At 35.6% G+C, this 18,579-nt stretch overlaps 1 protein-coding gene across 1 annotated transcript in view; it reads right to left on the reverse strand.

Moving 5' to 3' along the window:
- Positions 1–17,550, reverse strand: part of LOC127671020 (vomeronasal type-2 receptor 116-like) — a 33,958-nt gene extending 16,408 nt beyond the window's left edge. The window contains exons 1-4 of the mRNA XM_052165687.1: positions 17,336–17,550; positions 4,373–4,679; positions 3,222–4,028; positions 1,154–1,381 (exon numbers count right to left, since the gene is read on the reverse strand). Of these exons, the coding sequence (XP_052021647.1) occupies positions 1,154–1,381; positions 3,222–4,028; positions 4,373–4,679; positions 17,336–17,550 (1,557 nt within the window). The remainder of the gene's footprint in view (positions 1–1,153; positions 1,382–3,221; positions 4,029–4,372; positions 4,680–17,335) is intronic.
- Between the last annotated feature and the right edge of the window lie 1,029 nt (positions 17,551–18,579).

Raw genomic sequence — 18,579 nt, forward strand, 5'->3', positions numbered from 1 at the left:
TCAAAGCTATTTCCCACATTCTCTTCTATTAGACTCTGTGTATCTTGGTATTATGTTAAGGTTTTTGATGCACTTGGTCTTGGGTGTCTTCAGAGTGATAAATATTGCTCTATTTGCATTCTTCTACAAGCATATATTCAGTAGGACAGACATCATTTGTTGAAGATGCTTTCTTTTTTTCCATTGTAAGGTTCAGCTTCTGTCAAAAATCAAGTGTCCGTAAATGTACTACAGGGAACTGATTTCATTCCACCGATCAACTACTTTCATTTTATAGGAAATCATAAAGGTTTTATACCATTGCTCAGTATTACATTTTGAGGGCAAGGATGGTGATTTCACCAGAAGTTCTTTTATTGTTCAGGTTCATTTAGCTATCCTTGGTTTTTGTTTTTCCATATAAAATTGAGAATTGCTCGTTGAAGGTCTGTAAATAATTGTGTGAGAATTTTCATAGGAATTAAACTGTATCTGTAGATTCCTTTATTAAATTTGTAAAATTTAGGTAACACTCTAAACTTCCAATTTTGACTAGGTTAATCAAATTCATCCATGAGGATGAAAGAGGTTTCCATCTTCTCACATCTTCTTCAATTTATTTCTTCAAGGACTTGAATTTGGTTTCATACACGTCGTTGATTTCCTTGGTTAGAGTTACGCAAAAATAGTTTACATTATTTGTGGTTATTATTGGTAAGGGTGTTTTTTCACTAATTTCTTTCTAATCCCATTTTTTAATGAATTAGGGAAATATCTCCCATATTAATGGTCGCTTATACTACCAAGTTTTATGATAATACTCGACAGGTTTTTCTTGATGAAAGAAGTTCAGAAATACTATCTATACTAAGATTCCTCTTCTCAGGGAAGTTCAATTTATGTTACTTTGAAAAAAAATTACATTGGACTCTAGAAGTTAATGTAAACAGCCTGATATCTCTTTTGTTTCAATGATGTCAGAAAGTAGCAATTGATAACCTTTCTTTAAAGGTCAAAATGATTAGATAATTTAAAAATATTTAAAACACTTCCACAAGAATGAGCGATCAGTAAAACTCTTAATAATAATAGTTATGAGTGTATTGATGGGGTAAATATTAACAACCAAGATTTACTACATCAAGAAGCATATAAAATTTACTTAGAAACACACCTCTGTAAATCCTATGGGCCAGTTAATCATGTATTCAGATATCATCAGCTGTTTCCCCTTGGAAGCACTAGGAACAAATGTTCCTACTTTCACCAATAGTGAAAGACCTGATGGAAAGTTCCAAATGTTGTTAATATCATACTCTGGATCAGCCATCCTTTTCCAGTCCAGAACCACAGGGTCACCAACAGAGTTTTTGAATTGAATATTCTTCAGAAAAGGGTGAAGCTAAAAGATATGAGAAATCTTATGATGAAGTTGAAATTATGGATTTATAATTTAATTATGAATAAGGAGTTATTTCCTGGCAATAATGTATGACGTTAACACTGTTTTAATTAATTATCTATGAGATTGAACACAACAAAAGAAAGCTTAGGAGAAAATAAATATAATTTTTGTCTTAAATGTCAGTTTGCATAGAATATGCCAGGCCAAGAAGAACCAAATGATCAAAGATAATACAGCAAACAAGTCACAACTTTTTATCCCTTTTCAAAAGATTGAAACTACTTCATTTCTATCACTATTATCTAATACAATAAAATATAATTCCAAGAATCTATAAAATGCTACAAAAGACCCTATTACTTTGCCATGGTTTAAAGAAACTATCTTATTACTATTCCAAGTACTACCAAATGTTCAAGGACTATGGAGTGAACAGATCTCAACATCTTTGAAAAACTAGGTATATCCTTATATTCACTGACATTTTCACAGCCTCAATGTTTAAGATGAGGTTATTTGAGTTTGGTGGATAATCAGGAGTGGGCTGATTTAGAGTACATACTTATTCTAATGGCATACAGGAATTTTGTATATATTTTGTGTAAAATGAACTTGAAAACCTGGATTTTTTCTTTTTTCTTTTTTCTTTTTGTTCTGGTTTATTTGCAAGAATGAGTACATGCATTTCAAACAATCAAATGTTTTATAAACTTAGCAACATAGAATACTATGGCAGTTTTCAAACTAGAAAGCATAGCCTAACATGAATTGGTAGCCATGATTTACATGTATGTTGACTTCTCTGAAACACAGAGGTACACAGTTGTCCTGTATGCTTCACTGACTTAAAGAGTGCTTATTGTTCCTATGAATAAAAATCACACAAAATTTCCCTAGATCCAATGACCTAATGGCCCAAAATCACCTGACACATGCCTCTCAAGACAGCTTAACCAGGGTAACTCCAGGAGACCCAGCAGCTTGGCATTTGGATTTGGATTGCAGATACAGTCACATTGACAACTATGACGACCCATCACAGCTAACTGTATGTCATGCTGTGAAACAACAAATTATTCTTATTTATCTAAAGTGGAGTATCCTCTAAACAACATTTTCATTGCCTTTACCCTCTAATCACCTTTTCTTGGCAATTCCCATTCTACTTCTAAATCTACTTTAGAATTTGGATCTACATTTCCTTTTTTATAGTTTTTGTATGCTTTTCAATGTAATTATTCAGTTCCATCCTGATTGCAGTTCCTCTTCTTAGACTAATCCATCTCACCACCCAACCCCCATCAACTTCTCTGAGATGGTGTAGCATCCCCTGGGTATTCCCAACTCTAAGATATGAAGATTCTTCAGGGATCGGCACATTAATGAAAATCTTGGTTTTTCTACTGAGAAATTAGCAAGACAAATATCTCTGCTATTTCCTTTTTTGTTTGCTTGGGTGTTTTTTGTTCTTTTTCAAGACAGGGTTTCTCTGTGTAGTCCTAGCTGTCCTGGAACTCACGCTGTAGACCAGGCTGGCCTCGAACTCAGAAATCTGCCTACTTCTGCCTCCCAAGTGCTGGGATTGCAGGCATGTGCCACCATGCCCAGCTATCTCTGCTATTTCTACAAGAAGAAGAATTAGTCTGTTGAACAGAATCTTCTACAGGCCACTCATCATATACATAGACATTGAACTATATTGATATCTAAGCACTGAAATATGCACTATGTCTTATAGGTTATTGAATAGAAAAATAATATAGCATTACTAGTTTGAGAGCTTTTAAAGCATCTGTGTCATGTTGGTGAATCTAGAATACAAAGAAAGGCAAATTACCTGCCAGGGGGATAACAGAGTCCTATCAATATTTGCCTGTGGTTGAACTTGTATTTGATTGAGATTCTTCTCATGGAGACTGTGGGCCACTGCATATACAGCATTGTACACATTGTAACTCTCTTCAGTCATGACCATTTCAAAAAGACTCCCTGGCAACAATCCCAAAGAGGCATTGGGTAGACAGTTTTCGATAATTTTACGTGCAGAATGCAATTTTGAGCAATTGAAAAAAACTATCCACAAGATATGAAGAAAAGTATCTTCTGGGTACTTAACAGGATTGGCTTCCTGCATAAATTTTGTGAAACCAACAATCTCCCCATGATGGGGTGAAAAAGTGAGAGCCCCATGGGATAAATGTAACACTGTATATGGATGAATACTTGGGCTAATCCAGTTTTTATTCATAACCCAGATTTTATTCATCATGTATTTTCTATAGATATCTACTATTACAGTTAATAGGAAATTAATGGGTCCATAAATTACAATCACATCTGCTGATGACTCTAGAGTACGCATCTGATAATAGGTTAGCGAATGATATGTTGATTCTCCCACAAACGATACTTTTTCCACAAAAGCTATGCAGGCATTGTTCTTTTCCATCTCCATTCTAAAATCTGATGCAAACTGAGAACCTTTGTGGTCATCTGTGATGAGCAGTCCCACCCAGGTCCAGCTGAAATGAAGCATCAAAGAGGCAATACCACAGAACAGAGCTGTGTCTTTGGGGGCTACCTGGTACAGAGATGTAAACTGATTTGTGTCAATCTTTGCAAGATCAAAAGGCCCAACAGTAAGCTGAAAGGAAATCAGTATTTTAAAAAGGAGAACAATAAATGCCATTTAAATAGTCTTAGTCTTAAAAACCCGATTTAAGTTATAAAGTTGATACTCTGCACAATAGTTCTTAATGTCACATCTCATCTCCTGAGTGTTTCCAGAACAATTATTGAAAAGTATTAAAGTTTTAAATTGCCTTGTGTACTGTTCACCCTCCTTACTCTACATCAAAGTAAAAAATAACAGACTGTGTCCATATTTGTCTTTGTATTTGCTCTTTAATTCCAATTAATCAAAATCTCTCCTTTTCATTTTGCAAACAGCTAATTCTGAGAAAAGAAAACTGGCTTCCCACCACTCACATCATGTGCACTCATCTGAGGAAATTTGTAAAGACCCAACAATGTCCCAATGATTTCAGATGATTTCCATGATATTCCAGTAAGTGTAGCAGCCGATTTCCACTTTTTTCTACAATTGTAATTAGGGATAAATATGCTCAAACCTGTGAGCCAATAGAATACACTCTTCAGATTGTTCTTTTCAGCATCTGCGAGATTATATATCTCAAGTCCCAGAGACATGTTTGGTAAAACATGAGGGTTCAAGTTGATTTCATTGATGGAAAATAACATTGCCAAAACAAGTTGGTAGTTTCGTATATCCACCCTGCATAGAAGTATCACAGCATTCATATTGGGAACTCATAACTATTATACCTATAACTTTAGAGCAATAGCTATTATATTCTAAAAGCTTGTGTTTGCTTAGAACACACAGTCCTTCAACAAATTCTTCATTTCAAAACATATACTGAAGAGCAAAACTTGTTAATTATATATCCAAGAGAGTTTGCTTTCTCTGACTTCCAGATGTGGAAATATAACATAATTTCATCGTAGAATAAAATATATTTCTTCACAAATTATCCACTCTTCTTATCTTCCAGTATGCCAAACTATGTAAAATAGTTTATTTTTCGTGAAATCACCAGATTCATGTGATATACTATTATGAAAGAGCTCACTTTGTGATTACAGTCTATCTGTGGCAAGATTTGGCTTTTGAACACACTGTTCATTTTTGGTTTACCCTGGAAAATACATGGATGCAACGTTCTCTGTGTGGGCCAGAGATTAAATACCTTTTGCAAGATGGAATGGCTAGAAAGGGAATCATATTGTGTAAACTCTCAGAGCCACTAGGTACCTCATTTGCAAGGAAAACTATGTTTTGTGGTATGTGATCACATGTCTTATGTCCTTATGTGGAAAATATGGCAAATATCCAATTCAGAAATGTAGTAGGGAGTTAGGAGATGCCTACAATCTCTGGTGGGTGCCTGAAGACCAGGGTGCCAGGGTCTCAGACATACTCAAGCTTACTAGGTTTCTGTCTTTGTCTACTATCCCAGACTCATCTCCTTAAGAAAACTAGGAGCTGGGTGGTGGTGGCACACGCCTGTAATCCCAGCACTCTGGGAGGCAGACGCAGGCAGATTTCTGAGTTCGAGGCCAGCCTGGTCTACAGGGTGAATTCCAGGAGAGCCAGGGAACTCTGTCTCACAAAACAGAGAAACCCTGTCTCAAAAAAAAACCAAATCCAAAAAACAAAAAGAAAAAAAAGAAAGAAAGAAAGAAAGAAAACTAGGAAGAGGATCAAGACTGGTGGCAAGTTTCTATGTTGGGGCACATTGTGTGATGTTTTGTCACTATTATTGGATTGCTGAATTCTAATCGTTCAGGGAGTAAAGCGCTAGCTTAGTTGTCAGTTCTTGGTATTGCTATTTCTACAGACCATCTCTGGCCTGATATTTTGTGAACATTCAACCTTCCTTACTTGCCTTTTGGATGTAAGATATATCTGACTACCAATAGCTGGGAAGAAAGTGAATAGCAAAACTTCCAGGAGATATAGGGATACTTTACAGTAGAAATCAAAGGAGGGAGTCTTGCTAGCAGGACACTCAGTAGATATCATACAAACCCTAAGAGGAGACAAATGCCAGCCCAGGCTACTATCTTTCTACAAATTCAGCCCTAAAAAGGGTAACAGATGGAAAATTCCGACAGGAGGAGGGAAACTACACCCTAGAAACAGAAGAAAGTAATCTTCTTTCAAGGAACCCCAAAGAAGATACCCAAAAGAAAAGAACATAATTTCATCTCTAACAACAAAAATAACAGGAAACAACAATCACTATTTCCTAACATCTCTTAATATCAATAGTCTCAATTCCCCAATAAAAAGATATAGACTAACAGACTGGATATGTGAACAGGATACAGCATTTTGCTGCATACAGGAAGCGTACCTCACAGACAAAAACAGAAACTACCTCAGGGTAAAGGTCTGGAAAACAATTTTCAAAGCAAATGGTCTCAGGAAAGAAGTTGGAGTAGCAATTCCAATATTGAATAAAATCTACTTACAACCAAAAGTTAAAAAAAAAGGATAAGGAAGGACACTTCATACTCATCAGATGAAAAATCTGCCAAGGAAAGCTCTCAATTCTGAACATCTGTGCTACAAATGCTAGGGCACCCACATTCATAATAGAAATTTTATTAAAGCTCAAAGCACACAGTGTACCTCACAATAATAGTGGGGCACTTTAATACTTCAATCTAATCAATAGTCAGATCATGGATACAGAAAATAAAGAGAGAGGCACAGTGAAACTAACAGAAGTTATGAAACAAATGGATTTAACTGATAACTACAGATGATTTAACTCTAAAGCAAAATAATAAACCTTCTTCTCACCATGGTACCTTCTCAAAAATCTACCATATAATTTGGACACAAAATAAACATCAACAGATCCAAGAATTTTGAGTTAATCCCACGTATTCTACCAGACCACCACAGAATGAGGCTGATCTTCAATAACTACAAAAACAGGAAGACCATGTACACATGGAAGTTGAACATCTATCTCCTCAATGGTAACTTGGTCAGGGAAGAAATAAAGAAGGAAATGAAAGACTCTTAGAATTCAATGAAAATGAAAGACACAACATACCCAAACTTATGGGGCACAGTGAAAGCAGTGCTAAGAGGAAAGCTCATAGCTCTGAGTGCCTCCAAAAAGTAACTGAAGAGACCATACACTAGCAGTTTAACAGCACACCTGAAAGCTCTCTTACAGAAAAAAGCAAATACACCAAAGAGGAGTAAACAGCTGGAAATAATCAAACTCGAGGAAGAAATCAACCAAGTAAAAACAAAAAGAACTATATAAAGAATCAGCAAAAGCAGTTGCTGTGTCTTTATCAACAAGATAGTGGAAATCCTTAGCCAAACTAACTAGACAACACAGAGACAGTATCCAAATTAACAATACCATAAATGAAAAGGGAGACATAGCAACAGAGATGGAGGAAATTTAAAGAAATTATCAGGTCCTAATACCATAGCCTATACTCAAAAAAACTGGAAGTCCCTTTCTCAGAGGAACCATAGCAGCCTCACTTAAGTCCTCCTTCTTCTTGAGCTTCCTCTTCTGGGTCAATTGTAAATTGTTTATTTTGAGCTTTTGGACTAGCATCCACTTATTAATGAGTGCATACCATGTGCATTCATTTGTGACTAGATTACCTCACTCAGGATGACACTTTCCAGTTCCATCCATTTGCCTAAGAATTTCATGAATTCATTGTTTTTAATAGTTGAATAGTATTCCATTTTGTATATATACCATAGTTTCTGTATCCATAACACTCACAGGAGCAATAAGGGAGGCAAAGTGTGGAGCAGAGTCTGAAGTAAAGGCCACCCAGTGACTGCCCTACATGGCGATTCATCCTATAAACAGTCACCAAACCCTGATACTATGACAAGAAGCATGTACCAAAAGGAGCGTGCCATGGCTGTCTCCAGAGGGGCCCTGCCAGAGCCTTACAAATACAGAGGCAGAAGTGAGCAACCAACTATTGGACTGGGCTTGGGGTCCCCAACGGAGGATATGGACGGTGGTCCGGAGGACTGAAGGGGTATATAGCCCCATGGGAAGAACAATGACTTCGGACACCCAGACACCCCAAGACTACCAAGGACTGAACTATCAACAAAGGGGTACACATGGTTGCAGCCAAAAATGTGTCAGAGGAAGGCCTTGTTAGGCATCAGTGAGAGGAGTGGTCTTTGGTCATGTAAAGGCTCAATAGAGGCCCCAACAAAGGGAAACGAACAAGGGGAATGTGCGGGGGAAGGTGGGAGTGTATCGTGTAGAGGGCCATATACATGGAGGCAGAGGGTGGGAGGAGGGGTAGGGAATCTTTGGAGAGGGGGTGTTTTGGAAGGGGGTAAATTGGGAAAGGTTTTACCATTGGCAATGTAAATGAAGAAGATACTCAATTAAAAAAAGGAAGAAAGAAAGAGATGCAGTCATTAAAACTTTGCCAACCAAAAAAATAAAATAAATAAATAAAAAGCACAGGGCCAGAAGATTTGAGGGTAGATTTCTATCAGAATTAAAGACGTCCTAATACCAATAATCTCAAGCTCTTTTACAAAATAAAAACAGAAGGAACACTACCCAATACATTTTACAAAGCCTCATTTACGCTAAACCACACAAAGACCCAACAAAGAAAGAGAACTTCAGAACAGTTAACAATTTCCATAATGAATATTGCTGAAAAAATATTCAATAGAATTCTAGCAAAATGAATCCAAGAACACATCAAAATGATTATTCACCATGATCAATTGTGCTTCATTTCAGGGTGGCAGAGATGGTTCAATACATGGAAATCCATCAACTTAATCCATTATATAAACAATGTCAAACAAACAAAAACCCACATGATCTTCTCATTGGATCCTGAAAAACTTTTGACAAAATAAAACACCCCCTCATGCTAAAAGTATAGGAGAAATCCGGAATTCAATTCCATACCTAAACATAATTAAAGAACTGTAAAGCACACCAACAGAGTTAGAGAACAGGAGCAACCAGAGAGGGATAGAGGAGCAGGAGGGCAAAAGAAGGGGCATGAGCAGGTAATGGAAGAGACAGGGGAGAAGGCAGAAAATAAAACAGAAACAAGTACCAGTGGAGATGGGGAAATGGGGATAGCCAGAAGACAGTCCCAGACTCCAAGAAAGTGAGAGGCTCCCAGGATGCAATGGGGATAGCTTTAGTAGCAATATCCAAGAAAGAGATACAAAACCTGTACAGACAACCTCCAGTAGATCGTCATGACCCCCAGTTGAATCATGATGCCACCCATGTAATTCAAAACTTTAAACCCAGAAATATTCCTGTCCAAAGGAAAGAGAGAGACAAAAATGGAAGAGAGACTGAAAGAAAAGCCATCTTGAGGCCACCCCAACTAGGAATTCATCCTACCTGTAGAACTAAACCCCCACAATATCGTTGATGTCAAGGGCTTGCTGGAAGGAGCCTGGTATGACTGTTCTCTGAGAGGTTATGCCAGCAACTGATCAATACTAATGGAGAAACTAACAGGCAACTAATGGGCTGAACACAGAAACCCCAATAGAAGAGAAGGGGAAGAACTGTAGGAGCTGAAGGGGATTGCAACCCCATATGAAGAGCAACATCAAGTAACTGGACCATCCAGGCCTCCCAGGGACTAAACAAGCAACCAAAGATTGTACATGAAACAAGACATGATTCCAATGAAATGACCATGTGGTTTTTTTCTTTGAGTTTGTTTATGTAGTGGATTGCATTGATGGATTTCCGTATATTGAACCAACCCTGCATTCCCGGGCACTCCTGGGCATATACCCAGAGGATTCCCCACCATGTAATAAGGATACATGCTCTACTATGTTCATAGCAGCCCAATTTATAATTGCCAGATGCTGGAAAGAACCCAGGTATCCCTCAACAGAAGAGTGGATCCAAAAAATGTGGTATATCTACACAATGGAGTACTATTCAGTCATTAGAAAAAATGAATTCATGAAATTCTTAGGCAAATGGATGGAGCTAGAAAACATCATACTAAGTGTGGTAACCCAGACCCAAAAGGTGAATCATGGTATGCACTCACTAATAAGTGGATATTAACCTAGACAACTGGAATACCCAAAACATAACCCACACATCAAATGAGGTACAAGAAGAAAGGAGGAGTGACCCCTTGTTCTGAAAAGACTCAGTTAAGCAGTATTCGGCAAAACCAGAACGGGGAAATGGGAAGGGGTGGGTGGGAGGACAGGGGAAGAGAAAGGGGCTTATGGGACTTTCGGGGAGTGGGGGGCTAGAAAAGGGGAAAGCATTTGAAATGTAAATAAAAAATTATATCGAATAAAAAAAAAAGACCTGATTCCAGATACATATGGAGAAGAGGATGGCCTTCTCTGACATCAAGGGAGGGGAAGGAGGCATGATTCTCTGTGTAAAGGGATGCTAGACTGGTGTGGCACGAGGGGGTGAGTGGGTGGAGGAGCACCCTCATAGAGGTAAAGAGTAGGGGGGTGAAGGGCAATGTGATGAGGGGCTTTGTGGAAGTGTAACTGGGAAGGGAATTCTCATTTTAAATATAAACAAAAATGATAAATAATGTATTTGTATAAGAAAACAGAAGACAGCATAGATAAAATAGATACATCTTTCAAATAAAATGTTAAATTTAAAAAAAAAATTCCAGACCCAAAACATCCAGAAAAATCTTGGACAATATAAAAAACAAAGTTTAAACACATAAAAATAGGAGAAGTAGAAAATCCCAATGTCAGAAATCCAGGATATTTTAACAAAGCCTTAGAATAAATATGTCATATCCTATAGAAAGAGTTGCCTATAATTTGCAAGAAGCTTACAAAATACCAAAAAGTCAAGCTAAGTAAACATTCCTGCTACATAATAATCAAAACACTAAGTACACAAAAGAAAAGAAAAGAAGAAATACAAAAAAAGATTAAAACTAAAAGAGAAAATGTAAAGTAATATATAAAGGCATACTAAATAGAATTAATTCAGAATTCTTAAGAGACACTCTAAAAGCCATGTGGGCCCAGGCAGATTTCATATAGATTCCAAGAGACCACAGATATCCATGGATAGTATTTTACCCAGTGAAACCTTCACTAACAATAGATGAAGAAAACGAGATAGTCCATGAGAAAGACAAAGTACAGAATGTACTTGTAGAAAAATTCAAACTAAAGGAGGAAAATGTCGCCCTGAAAATTCAGGCAATAAATAATCTCATACCAGCATAACAAAAGAAGCAAAGCAAACATACACTCCACCACTACCACAAATATCAATACCTAAAATAAACTAACAAGGGTTAATAATCATTAATCATTGTCTCTCATTACCAATGGACATAATTCCCTGAAAAACAACACAACCAAATAAAATGACTACAAAATCAATATGTTACTATGTTATTTTTATAATACAAACACTCCTCAACATCAAAGATAAAAAAATTACCTCAGAATAAAGGCCTGGAAGGAGTTTCCCAACCAATATCCTCAAAGATCAGTAAGGTAACATCTAACAAGATAGACTTCCAGCTAAAATTGCCAAAAGGAGATGGGGAAGTAGACTTCACACTTACCAAGGAAACATCTACCAATATTATACTTCAATTCTCAACAACTATGCCTCAAATTCAAGGGCACCAATGTTTGAAAAGAAACATTACTAAAGCTCAAATCCCATCATCCTTCACACCCTTGTAGTGCAAGATTTCAATATTCCACTCTCACCAATAGTCTGGACATACCAGACAAAAACTAAACATAGAAATTGTAGATGTAATAGACAATATGAACCACATGGACATAGCAGATAAATAAAAAGTATTTCACCCAAACACAAAAGAAAATACTTTCTTCTGAGCACCTCCTCTAACACTCTTAGAAAATGACCACATATTTATTCACAAAGTATGTTTAAACTCATAAAAACATTGAAATAAACCTTTATATTTGATCAGGCAAGTACTAATTAACAGGCTATCAACAATGACATCATTTGTAAGCTATCATGAATGACAGAACAACAAATAGCACAGTAACTCATGGAAACTGAAGATATCTCTTCAGAATGACTACTGGATCAAGGTATAAATAAAGGAAGAAATTCAAATCTTCGTTGCCATTCAATGAAAATGAATAGAGATCATATTCAAAGTTGAGGGACTCAATGAAGTTACGCTAAGAGGAAATGTTAAAGCAGTATGTACTTTCATAAAGAAATTGGAGAGATCTTCTACATTAAACTTAACAGCACACCCGAATATTCTACAACAAAAAGAAGCAAACACATGCAAGATAAGTGCATGGTAGGAAATAGTCAAACACATGGCTGAAATTATTATAACTTAAACAGAAAGAACAAAACAATCAGTTAAACAAGAGTTGATTCCCTAAAACAAAACAAGATGAAAAGATGTTTATCCAAACTGCCTAAAAGACATGAAAGCTGTACCCAAATTAACAAATTCAGAAAGAAAAAGAGGCAATCAACCAATGATAACAAAGAAATTCAAATAATCATTAGTTCCTCCTTTAAAGATCCATCTTCCACACAATTGGTAAAAGAAAGGGACAGTTTTCTTCATAAATACTACTTACCACAGTTAAATGAAAATCAGATAAGCAGTGCAAATTGACCTGTAGCCTCAAAGGAAATAGAAGAAGTCATTAAAATCATTCAATTAAAGCAAAGCAACAACAAAAACAAAAACTGAAGGTCAGTTGGTTTTAGAGGAGAATTCAACAAGACTCTCAAAGAAAGACTAATGCTAATCTTCCTAGAAATATATTCAAAAGGAACATTGCCCAATTCATTTTATGATGCCACTGACACTCTAATGACACCACAGAGTATAAGAAAGCCTGTTGTAGAAAAATTTCTACTGAAAGTAGGTGAAACTACTAAATAAAGTACTTGCAAAGGAACTGAAAGGGTATTGCAACATCATATACTATGATCAACTGGGTTTTATCTCTGAGATGAAGCAATGGTTAAATATATAAAAAATCTTTCAATGTAATCCACAGTATGAAAAACCTGAAAAAAGTGCATGATCATGTCATTAAATGCTGAAACATCATTTGAAAATATGGAGAAACCTTTAAAGATAAATAGTTTTCTACTGATCTGTGGTATAAGGGACATACACTTAAGAAAGCCAGTTTACACCAAGCCTAAATCCAAGAAAGCAATTCTTCAAACATCAGGAAAAGACAAAGCTGTCCACTATCTCCAGAACTATTTAATATAGTACTTGAAGTTGTATATTGAACAATAAAACAGAAAAGGAGTTTATGGGAATTCAAATTGAAAAGGAAGCTATCAAAATATTACTATTCACAGATGATATGATAATATAAATAAGTGAATCCAAAGTCGCATATACTAAACTAACTAAAAATTATCAATAACCATCCAATAAGGAATCAATAAAAAGACCAAGGAAGAAATTGCTAGTGAACCACCCTTTACAACAGCCACAAATTATATAAAAATCTTGTGGTAACAAACACCAAGCAAGTTAAAAACATGTATAATAAAAATGTTCAGTCATTGAAAATAAATTGAAGATGTCAGAAGACAGAAAGATCTCAAGAGCTGATGTAATAGTAGGATCAACGTAATGAAAATGGCCTTCTAATCAAAAGAAATCTCCTATTTCAACTTAATCATTATCAAAATTACAACAGAATACTTTTCAAAACTTAAAAGAATATGTAACTTCATACGTAGAAATAAAATCCCACTGTAGATAAAACAATTATGTACAATAAAGAAAATCCCAAGGTATTACTTTCCCTGATTTCAAACTGTGCTACAGAGCAATAGTAATAAAACCATCATTGTTTTAGCTTAAAACAAACAGGTCTATTAATAGAATTAAACGAAAAACCCTTATTGGAATCCATACACCTATGGACACTTGATCTCAGATAAAAATCCAAAAAGTATACAATTGTAAATAAGAAAGTATTTTCCATAAATTGTTGTGGTCTCACTAGATGCCAATGATTATAGAATGCAAATAGATGCACATCTAGCTTTTTGCACAAACCTAAATTCCAAATAGATCAAAGATATTAACATTAGACCAGAAATACTGAATCTAATCCTAGAGAAATTAGGGCAAACCATTGCATGGATTGAAGAGGAAAGAATTTCTGAACAGAACACCAATCATGCAGTTACTGTACATTATAACAGCTAATAAAATGATAATAAAAAATGTTTGGTAAGGCCAAGGAAAGACCAGTTGTTCAAAACAGTAGTCTTCAGAATGCAGAAAGATTTTCACAAATTGCACTTCTTGCAGATAGCTATTATCCAAAATATGTAGAGTACTCAAGAGACTAGAAAACAACAAATCAAATATTTCAATTAAAATGCAGTACAGACCTAAACAGAATTTTCAACAGAAAATTCTTAAGTGTCTGGGAAACATTTAAATAAATGTTCAAAATTCAACAGAAAAATGTAAATCAAAATGACTCTGTGATTTCATCTTACTCATGTCTGCTTGGCTAAGATCAGAAACAAAAGTGACAGTTGAGGCTGGTGAGGACCTCAAGGAAAGGGTGTGCTTGCTCCTCCATTCATAGCAAACTTTTGCAGAGATCTTTTTCATCAACAACTCAATAGCCAGCCATACCCCTGCTGAGCTTACATCAAAATATTCTACATTATACCACAGGGACATTTGTTCAACCATGATCCTTGCAACTTACTGCATAACAGCCAGAAACCAGAAGCAATCTAGATATCCCTCAGCCAAAGAATAGACAAAAATGTGTTAAGTTTACATACTGCCATAGTACACAACTCTTTAATAGGGCATCATGGAATTTGGAACTAGAAAAATTTATCCAGAGCAAACTTACCCGGACCCAAGAAGATGAACATGGCATGTTCTCACTGACAAGTGGATTAGCTCTGAGGTACAGATTTTGAGACAGTGAGTAAGAAATAGTCCTTAAGGGACAATGTAAGAATATTCACAATGTAACAAATAATAGTGTCGTGTGTGTATAAAGAACTTGTTCTTTGCAGGCGGTGGTTGCACACACATGTAATCCCTGCACTCTGGGAGGCAGATGCAGGTAGATTTCTGAGTTCGACTCCAGGACAGCCAGGGCTATACAGAGAAGCCCTGTCTCCAAAAAATCAAAAAAAAAAAAAAAAAAAGAACTTGTTCTTTTGTTTATTACCATGTACTTTCACTTCCACAGTACTATTGTCATGTTATTTTGTTAATTTAAATCACCTTACACCAAAAATACTACGGTTTAATGATTAGGATGTTTTGGGTGGTTTGATATCCACCAAATATCCTTGTAACTGAACAATAATTTTGCTGAAAAAACTTATACTTTTATAAACACCAGTATGTAAAATGGATCAAACATGAAGACTTCATTTTATTGGGAAACATTTCAGCTTGGGGTTTTCATGCTTGCCTGCTGTTTATGACTCCAAATTTTTTTTGATTAACAAAATACCTTCCACTAAACTATTGCAAAATGGATTGATAATAAAAAATCAGAAAATGAGTTCAATTACACACATGTAAATTGAAACTTCAGCGTTAAGGTTCATAATTCTAGTCACTCTAAAGCACATGATCATTGTGTTCATTGTGATCCTGATGCTTGCACTTGTGCACATAGAAACGGAAAAGGAAGAATACCAGAAAGATCCTTTTTCAAAATAACTGTGCACCGCATCACTCTATTATAAAAGATTTAATCAGAAGCATGAATGAAATTTAATAGATCTTACTCTATATTTACTTTATATGAATACTTTATATTCAGATACCCTTTCTTTTAGAAAACTAGATATTTTTAAATTACATTAAAAAAGGCGAATATAAATATATTTAATATATTTATACTTTAATATGTAAATATATTTATCGTACATGAAAAAAGAAATCACTTCCCAAATTCTTTTGTCTTATCTCATATCCTGTTAAATCATCTGACAAGTCATTTTGCACTTGTTAGTATTTGATGAGCTGTTCTACTTCAAATGTGCTTTTGCAGTGAGATTGCTCCCACTACACTGTCTGGACAGACATGGGGCATAGTGCAAAGTGGTTCCTGACGTGGTGCAACTGCACAACAGTGTAAGTGCATCCATGGCTCTTGCAAAGTTAAAAAAGATATATACCTGGGGCATTTAGAGAGCCACATGAAATATTTCAGCTATTTGTGAACTTTTGGATTACTTTGATCATCTTTAATATTAAAATTTATTTCAAAATATGAAAAGATGTCTTCTTCACCTAATGATGTTTTATTTCTGAATCATTTCCCTTCTACACTGTCTTGACCTAACAATTTACCACCATACCAATTTGCAAGCAAAGTGTTAGCAATGTTTCTACTTAGACTAAATTCACTTAAGCATTCAGCAATTTTCCAGCAACTAACCAGGAGCAGGACATTCATTGCACAGTTTTCCTTCCCCAGGTTGAATTCAGAGTTGAGTGTGTACTTTGTTTCTCTATTTCAGTTCTTTAGTTTATATATACCCTGATAGAAATTTCAGCATGCTACAATATACACTTTATTTCCTTGAAAATGTATTGTACATTGCTATTTATGTCTGAGATTACCAAGGAAGTTGAAGCAAACTTTGTCTAGATCTGTTGTTCCAGCAGATTTTAGACTGTCTAGGAAAGGGCCTTCAGTGACATAATCTCAGAATATTACTGTATGAATAAATTCATGAAATCAAGTATTGCATAGTGGAAATTTATAAATTAAATAGGTTGTAATGGATAAAAATCTGAAATCATATGAATTAAAAAATATTAGCTTTCAATACTCTGCAAAATGTTAAGGATAGAAAATAAAAGTGAAGAGAGATAAATTTCTAATTCTGCCATCATTGCATTCAGATCTGTGTCAGCTGACACAAGCAACACTGATCACTCTAGAACCTGAGGAGGTATTACAATGTCACAGATTTCAAAGGTATTACCTGCTCTAATACAATCACAAATGAAACTCCCCGATTCTCTGAAGTGTTGTGTCAGGTACTGCCAACATCCCTTGTAGTACAGGTCTGGCATGATATGTACTCACAGTCTGAGGAATTTCAGACAGCATGGTGAAAGGTGATCAAACTGCAATGACCAAGTGTGAAACACAAAACTCTGTAATGAGATATTTCTCTTCTCACTTAAGAGAACATAAGGAGTCATCAATAAAAGAAAATTAAACAGAGGATCTTGAAATGGAGTATATGAAGGAAACCTCATGAGGAGAAATTCTTGGAATAGTGTTCAAATCCACACTTAACGTAGGACAAGTGAATATTTAAAAATGAGTTGATACAAATCACTTACCGTAAATCATTAGATGTGCCCAAGGGTAATGTTTTCCAATCTATTGTTAAAGTTATAGTAGAGTCGGTTAAGAGAGGAAAAAATGCACCAAGGACCACAGACCCATTATAGTGCAGTACATGTTCTGAGTTTGTTAGGCCGAAAGGGGCTGCAATGATCCAGATGGGTGTTCGCATCTGTAAAAACCAGAAGATAAAAAGCCAAGAGAAGAGCATATTAAGAGATGTTTCTGCCAAGATCTAAGTCGTGGGATGGTACAACCTATGGTGTGTGACATATATATATTCAGTGTTCATATTTGTTTACATGTGCGTGACTGTGTGTGTGAGTGTGTTTGCACTGTTGTTGTTGACATGATGACAGAATATTTCACTCTAATCAGCCAGAGGTATGTGCTAGGATTCTTCCATTTACCCTGTGAGAGTTCTATGACACTTTATCCTTCAGGCTATTCATATGAGTCACCTCACTCAGTGACAAACAGGTTACAGCATCAAAGGACATACTTTCATTTCCACTAGGAATCACAATAATTACTCCAAGACTGAAACACCCCAGTGTTGCTTTCTGCCTCTGTGTTTATGGCCTAAAACGTTTACCAAGAAAGAATTTATTGGAGAGCCATTCAAGATAATGCCCACAAATCACATCAAAGGAAATCACTGTTGGAAAATATAAATACTCATTAAAGACCCATACTAAGGACTGATGAACTTAATTAAAGGTGCACCATGCTCCACAAAATTTAATAGTATTGGTCTTAAGTTCACTTTTTACTCTCCTATGGTTCTTAGGGTTCTGAGACAATTCTATCTTTCATACATGCATGTCTACATACCAATATTTGGCCAGTTTACTCCTGCATACCCTTTGTGTCACATTTGTGTCACATTCTTGTTTAACCTACTACCAAGGTGAAGTTATTACTTCAGATGCATAACTTAATTTCAAAGTAGAAATCAGGTTAATAATTTGATCTTAATCCATTCTGGAACACTGAATATATATATATATATATATATATATATATATATATATATATATATATATATATATATATATATATATATAATTCATGGCCCTCTTAACCACTCATTACCTTTTTTTTTTTTTGACATGAGGGTATTAGAGAAATTCCCCCCATTTCTCCAAAGAACATATCATATGCTGAGGGGGTCTCTATGTTTCTTTCATGGAGTTACTCAACAAATGTATCATAAGCAGGGACTATTTTCAATCAATAA

This window comes from Apodemus sylvaticus, chromosome 20 (assembly GCF_947179515.1).
Source record: "Apodemus sylvaticus chromosome 20, mApoSyl1.1, whole genome shotgun sequence".
NCBI lineage: Eukaryota > Metazoa > Chordata > Mammalia > Rodentia > Muridae > Apodemus > Apodemus sylvaticus.